The following is a 7,938-nucleotide window of genomic DNA, read 5'->3' on the forward strand; positions in this document are numbered from 1 at the left end:
AACCAAGATAAGAAATCACAGATACACGATCCAATCCAAATTGTAGTAACCATCCTCCAAACTTCAATACTAACCAGTAACCGACTACACGCCGAAGTGTGTAGCCTGCCAGGTTATACATCGCAACAGGTAACCCACACCGTCTAGTGGGGGGCCACAACCTTACCAAAAAAATGTCCGCTCATCGCAACGAGCGAACCCAGATCATTAATGTGCACAAGGGGCGAACATGGTGTTGGAACCATCTCTACGGATGGCAATGGGTCGGGTTTTGCAAGATCCAAACCCGATCCACTTACTTATTGGATCACAGATCCATATCCATACCCGATTCATATCCAAAATTTTAAAATCCATACCCGATCCATTATACTTTTTTCAAACCCATACACGCTCCAAATCCATACCCGATCCACTACATAATCCAAAACCCAATACGAAACTTGATTTGACTACATAAAACTTTAATCTTATATAAGAAAATTTAAGGGTTATTCTATATAGTAACCCTGTGTCTTTTCAAATTTTACATGGTAACCCTACTTTTTAGAGAACACACATGGTAACCTTCAACTCTATTAATAAGTCTTGCCGTGACCCTAAACTTTTTTTCCGTCAATTTTGTCCGTTATGTATGTGACATGGCCTATTGGATTTGAGATTTACTACAAGGTAACCCTAAGTTTTTAAAAATCCTACGTACAAGATAATCCTATTTGTTTTTTGTATTATTTTTTTACAAAGAAAACACTCTTAAAAATATTTCCTTAGTTCTTCAATCTATCATTCTTAGCACGTTTTTTACTCGATTACTCCAAAAAATGCCAACTCTTATTATCATCATCTCTGTAGACTTTAAGGTATCAATAATATCATTACCATAAATCTCCAAAAATAGGGGGTTCAATCAAAGGCGTATCTCTATTGGGTTGCGTAGGGGCCAGGCCCCCACTGACTTTGGGCCAAATATACTGTGCAATTAACTTGGCCCCTGTAAAGTTTAGCGCAAACCATATGCTACAATACAAAAAAGTCCATGTAATTGTAACAAGAAGCTCACGTGATTGTAACTTGAGTTTAAAAAAAGTTGCCATATGGCATTTTGTAATTGGTAGACTGATTTCTTTTAACTAACCAAAGTTTATTTGGTATTAAAATGATTATTAATTTTATTTTACTTATCTAAAAATTATTTTTTGTTCATAACTTTTTCATTCTTTACAAATAGAGATCACAATTAGTGTACTTAGGAAATTATTTTAATTTTATTATTTTCTTTAAGATATTTCTAAATACTCCCTTCTAGTCAATTATTTCTTCCCTCTTTTCTTTTCGTAGCTAGTTGGATTTTCTTCCCTTTTTCCTTTTTATGAAATGTTATATGTGGTTCATATTTAATTGTATGTGTGGTAGAGTGTTTTGTGTGTTTCAAAATCCATTCCTTATTTCTTGTGCAAAGTGAAAGGGGGAAGAAATTAGTGACTAGGAGGGAGTACTTATTATCATCAAAAAATTTAAAAATGAATTATGAGTTGTGGTAAAGAGTAGGAGAGAACCGAGAGATATTGTGTTATAACATTTTATTATTAAATGGTCACTTTTTATTAAAAAAAAGTTGACATTTTCTCGTTTTACCTTGAGACCGTCTCAAAGAAGACCTACTCTCTTAATATATATACCGTTCTTACTTAAATAACCAAAGTCTTAACATATTTTTAATTACTCAGATTAGTTGTTGGAATATAAATTCAAAGTTTAGATCTAAATAGAGTGATTTTTTATGGTTACATTTAAGTGAAATTGAAAATATAGGTCTGTCTAAAAAAACAAACCATATAATAGATACGAGAATTTATGTATAAGCTCGTGTTCTTTATACTACTGAGTACTAATCTATGTATATGGTTGTATGTACTTATATAGTTATATGTTACCTTCATAGCACATCAATTTTTTTTTTTGTTCTTCTTGCTGTTTAATTTGATTACATATTAATTCATACCGCTCCTGTGTGCAAATGGTATAGTTACCATTATTTTGTAAGAAACAACATTAATAAAAGGTGAACAAATAATAAGAATATAAATTAGTCGCTTTAATCTAGCTCGGCCCCCCTAAAATTTCTTTTCAAGATCCGCCACTGGGTTCAATAATTAACAAAGAAATCCACTATTCACTCTAATGTTTACAAATGAGTCTCCACTCCTCAATTGCACCCAACTTTATTGTACGAATTTGTCGAATAATTGAAGTGAGTCATTGTTGTGTTTACAACAATTTCAATTTCGGGGCATTTGGTAAGGTTTCGAAAAAAAAATTAATTAGATTAAACCTATGAATCAAAATTGGGATTGATTATTATAATGCTTGGTATGGAGTACTTTTATTACTTTGATATTTATAATATCTTGTCGGGAATTTTTTTGATATCGAACAAAGTTCTTACGAAATTTTTCTTACAAAACATGGTTAATTGAAGGGTAATGAGGGTAGATTTGACAATTCCGTTCGCTTCATTCTTCTCCTATTATATGGTAGAATATCTGTTGGGTCTAATTGAGTAAAGTTGCGAAAATAAGATTAATTAAGAGATTATATTTTTAAGCACATGTGATTTGTAGAAAAAGTAGGGTTATCTTGTAAATTTTTTAAAAAATATAGGGTTACCATGTAGAAAATCTCAAAATTTAATTGGCCACGTCACATATTTAACGGACAAAATTGACGGAAAAAAAGTTTAGAGTCACGACGATACGTATTTAAAGAGTTCAGGGTTACCATGTGTGTTCTCTGAAAAATAGGGTTATCATGTAGAATTTGAGAAAATACAGGGGTACCATGTAGAAAAATCCAAAATTTAAATTTCAAGGTTAATAAAGCCTAAATTTTTAATAATATCCACTTTGATCGGGTTCAGGTATGAATGGATTGGGCTTGGAATAGGTTTGGGTTTTTCAATAGTGGATATGGATATGAGTTTTTAAATAGTGGATTGGGAATGGGTTTTTAAAGAGTGGGTTTGGATCGAATTTTTCCTTTCGGTTCGATTCGGGTTCGGTTCGATTTGGGTCATAATTGCCATCCCTAACCATCTCCCAAAAATGGTCTCATAACAACAATACCAATTAACAATATAAACTCAATCCATCTCAATCCAAAAGATACAAGTTACACAATCAACCACAAGTCCACAACCAATCTTAAATCAATTATTCAATCAACTGAGTAGGAAAAACACTACCTTATCGCAAATCCAAATCAAGCACATCAATCACGCTAGAAAGCCTCCTCTACGAAGTCCTCACCTATTATAACTTCATACGTACAACTAATATATATATTACACATACAAAAACTAATCCCCTAAAATTTCCAACTAGGGTTTGTAACTATAACCAAAATGCGTAAATGACAAATGGTGAAATACTTACTAATCGAATTGACGCGGAAAGAGGAATGAAAACCCCCAAATCTATGAGCCCTAGCTTTGGGAATGATTAGGATGATTGGAGAGCAGTGTTACGTCGTTGAGAGTTTAGAAAAGTGATTAAGAAACTGATTATAAAATGATTAAGCTGATAACACGACTTATATATACTTCTCCAATTATCTTAATCAAAACTACGGAAACTAACCCGTCAGACCGGTTACTCGGTCGAGTACGACCTACTCAGCCGAGTTCCTCACAACTCGACCGAGTGCACCCAAAACAGTAGCCTGTTAAAAGCATTTGGCGACTTACTCGACTGAGTATGGACGACTCGACCGAGTAAGCTAGGACCAGAAAACCGTAGTATTACAGAAAGTCCAGAATAATTGGTTGCTAATTAGAGACCACACAATCAGCTTATCTTGAATTAGCGACTGCGATCTTTAAGATCAACCCTCATTGATCGCTAAGTTGGTATCAAAACCTATTTAGCGACCAATTTTTATTATTTACCGAATAGCTACCAATTCAGCTTGTTGCAAAATGGGTTTTTGTTTGTAGTGACCTTCTTTGCCAAAAAAAAAGTAGTTACTTGTATATGATAGAGTAATACTATCTTCATATCGCTTATTTTTTTTACATTTACTTTTAGCATAAAGACCCAAAAATAACAATATTATCTTTATATATATTATTAAAATGGAAAAAACAACTTATACATATTACTTGTAGTCTATCCGAAATACTTATACAAAAACTACAAAGTAATACGGTTTTACATGGTGAAACGGTTCATTTATTTAAAAAGACAATCGCTTATTGTTAATAAATAAATGAATTATCCTTTTATACAATAAAGTTGTATCACAATATAAAACGGTCCCATATAGTTGATATGGAGGAGTAAGACAATCTTGTAAGTCCAACCATAAATATACGATTAGACACATTCATTGATTGGGAAGAGGACATGACTTATAATGACCGTCTGAATCCGTGGTTTTTAAAATTCCCTTCCTTGAGCTCAGTTTCCCTGCACAACGTTAAAAATACAACAAATCATATGATGATCTCTTTATTGCCTTTAAACTTGAACTAAATCATATGTACTTCAAAATTTCCAATGTTTAATTAATATTTTTAATAAATCTTTATTGACATATTCACCAAGAATAAAATTTAAATAAGTTTATGTTTGTTAAATTAGTTGTTCCAATAGAAATATAGAATCACGTTCTTAATTTTTTATTTTTTTTGAATTAAAACTATTAAAGAATTAATCTCACTTCGAATACACTACTCATATAACTGAAAATTTCATGAGTAGACGTTCGGACTTCGGAGCCATTTTACATTCCATATTGTGGTGTTAAAATGAAAAAAAAAAATGCATTTGGTCACATAAAAAATACTCCATGAGGATTGATTACTAGGGAGTTACAAACAATCATAGTCGTTACTTAACGTAAAACTATTCCCATAATTCTATGAGTATTTCCTAGTTCGTACATGTTAGTATGTTACGACTTACGGACAATCATAGTCATTGCATAACGTAAAATTCTGTAGAAGTGAAAGTAGTTTACGGCAAAAACATGACCTCACAAGTCACAAACCAAAAACGAAAATAACTTAATGTAATTCTTATTTAATTACACAAGTTTAAGCCGCTCACGAGCTTTTCGAGCCGAGTCAATGTTAGCTCAGCTTGATTCGTTAAGCTCTCGAGCTGCGCCTGAGCTCGACCTTGAGTTGTTCGCGAGCTGTCTCATCTCATTAACACTCCTACAACAACCTAATGTAAATCTTTGAAACAGGTCATGCAAATTGAATAGGGGTTTGGGTAATTCAAGCTTATAGTCATATATGGATCACAAAGGTCATGTCAGGTTCAGAATACACGTCAGAAATAGTTTCTAATAGCTTTTTATTTGACAATTTTCTTAAAAAATTATTTTATTAAATTTAAATCATGTTGGATAACAATATTTTATTCATTTTTGTAGCTTAGCATACTTATGATATATTTTGAAACAATTATAAACAATGCGTTATTCTAATATTACTAATTATTACACATTTAATATAAAACTACTTATATTCTAATACGGAGTATAATGTTTTAAATATAATACTCCCTCTTATTCACTATTTTCTTCCCTATTTTCTTAAACGGATTATTCGGGTTTTCTTCTCCTTTCTTATTTTGGAAACTTTTACTCTTATTTTATTAATCACTCTCTCTTATCACCAAACCCCACCTAACTTTTACTCTTATTTTATTTATTCATCTCTCCTCTCTCCTATCACCAAACCCCACCTAACTCACAATTCCTTATTTAATTCCTAATTATTCATTCTCCTCTCCAATTCACAAATCCCACCATCTTCCTTTATTAATTATTTAATCATCTTCTAAAATTTTGTGCCCACATCAAAGGGGAAGAAAACCCCGAATAGGAGGGAGTAGTTTTCTTCATATGTCTCAAATATGCATTAAACATAAACTGATATTGACCCATCGGGTTAGGTAATTATGACATTTTAAACTAACGAATTGTATAGGGTTCGATCTAATCATTTTAGGTTGCGGGTCAAGATTTACGAGTCTTGCCTTGGAAAAATGAGTTGAATTGGGTCGGGTCGGGCCGGGTTTCTGAGAGGCTTAACCTAAAGTGTTACTAAGTGATTGAATATGAAAATTAATATTACTAATTTTAAAATGATTGCTAATATAATATTTTGCTTGGCTTAAAGTGATTGAATATGAAAATTAGTAATACTACCTTCTTAAAGGGCCGAGGTAATTAAAAAAACACATTATGAATGATGAATCATAGAGTTTTGCAAGCAAAGAAGAGCTTACATTTCTTGGAAACTTGTTGGCAGGAAGCCTTCCATCTTTTTGAAATTTGACGGTTTGATCATGTATGTAAGGAGCTCCTCCCAATTTTTTTGGTGGTGGAAGATGAGAATGCGTCTCTGGTCCTCTATAATCAATTTCGTATACATCTTCATCGCTCACGACTTCTGCCAACTCCCTTGCTCTTACTAACAAACACCAACATATATTTACACATTTTTAACTACCAACAACTAGACGATCCGGTTAAAAAACAAGAATAAAAGAATGGGATGTATATGTACCTGAAAAAGCGTAAGGTGCGACGAAGAAGTAGACGATTAACAAAGCGACAATCCCATGCTTTAACTCCATGATATGGCTTACAAAGGGATGGTTGGTAATTGGATTCCTAGTAATAACGTATATAAAGGCAAGAGAATGTTGATGTAATGTGGAAGATGAAGGCCAACGAATGGCTTTCGGAACTAATCACTATCAATACCGTTGTCTACACCGCACAGTGCAGTATGTGTTTGCTTTGAGCTGGAGCATTTATTTCGAACTAACTTGGCCCATACCCTATGGCCTGTTTCATGACTGTGAAATCACAACATGGGCCTGCCCACAAGGCCACAACCGAGAGTCGATTTCAAATAGACCTGGCAAAATATAACCGAATCCGAAAAACTGATCGAAAATATCTAAATTGATAATCGATCGAACACCCGACATGAGTAGCCTAAATAGTACCAAAAATCCGATTTAATCCGTATTGAATCGAAGTCAATAATAACCGAATGATACTCGAACCTGAATATATCTAAACCGATAAAAATTAAAGTGATTGACTTGAATTAAAAAATATTTATTTTCTCATAAATACACTCATATTTAACTATTTTTCATTAATTCTTTATCTATCAATCAATACTATATATTAAGTCTAGAAACCAAGGGATTTCGATGTAATTAAATAAAGTTATACAAAATAATTATACTATATTTTTTTAAATCATTAGCACCGTGTGATGGACCCGATTAAGGGATCTCAATGTAAATATTATATAGTTTGGGTTAAAATTAAATTATATAGAAGCTTGGTAATTTTCCTAAACATTTGTAAGAGCCTAAAACATGGTTAATTTCGTTAAAATAAAATAATTAATTAAGATGATCAATTTTCTTAAAATAAAACAATTAAATAAGATGGTCAATTTCAAGGAGACTAAAAGAAAGAAGATACTTGGTAATTTTCCTAAATATTTATAAAAAAACTAGAAGATGGTCAATTTTCTTAAAATAAAATAATTAATTAGTATAAACATGCACACGTATGGTATTAATTATTATCATCATAAAATTATATATTAAATTTAAAATCTATGCCATTTTATTAAACTTTATAGTTTATTAGATGTATAGAGATGTTAATTATTAAACATACAAAAAAATAATATAAATAGGTTATAATAATTCAAGTTAGATTCCATAATATATAATATTGAATAATTCTTTCGATTTGATTTAATGCATCTATAATATATTTATATAATTATATAATCCTCTTAAATTTGCATGCCTAAGTAGTAAAAGTAATTTCGTCAGTAAAGAAAATAATTGTACTAACATTGAATATAGTTATATGATAGTAATCACCCATTTG

At 31.7% G+C, this 7,938-nt stretch overlaps 1 protein-coding gene across 1 annotated transcript; it reads right to left on the reverse strand.

Annotated features, from left to right (window-relative positions):
* Positions 1–4,098: 4,098 nt before the first annotated feature.
* On the reverse strand, positions 4,099–6,804 carry LOC141647685 (uncharacterized). Its single transcript, XM_074455975.1, has 3 exons — positions 6,578–6,804; positions 6,297–6,481; positions 4,099–4,463 (listed from the first exon to the last, which is right to left on the reverse strand). The coding sequence occupies exons 1-3, from the start codon at positions 6,645–6,647 to the stop codon at positions 4,455–4,457; spliced, it is 264 nt and encodes an 87-aa protein (XP_074312076.1). The 5' UTR covers positions 6,648–6,804; the 3' UTR covers positions 4,099–4,454.
* Positions 6,805–7,938: the final 1,134 nt, after the last annotated feature.

Source organism: Silene latifolia, chromosome 3 (assembly GCF_048544455.1).
Source record: "Silene latifolia isolate original U9 population chromosome 3, ASM4854445v1, whole genome shotgun sequence".
NCBI classification, from domain to species: Eukaryota; Viridiplantae; Streptophyta; class Magnoliopsida; order Caryophyllales; family Caryophyllaceae; genus Silene; species Silene latifolia.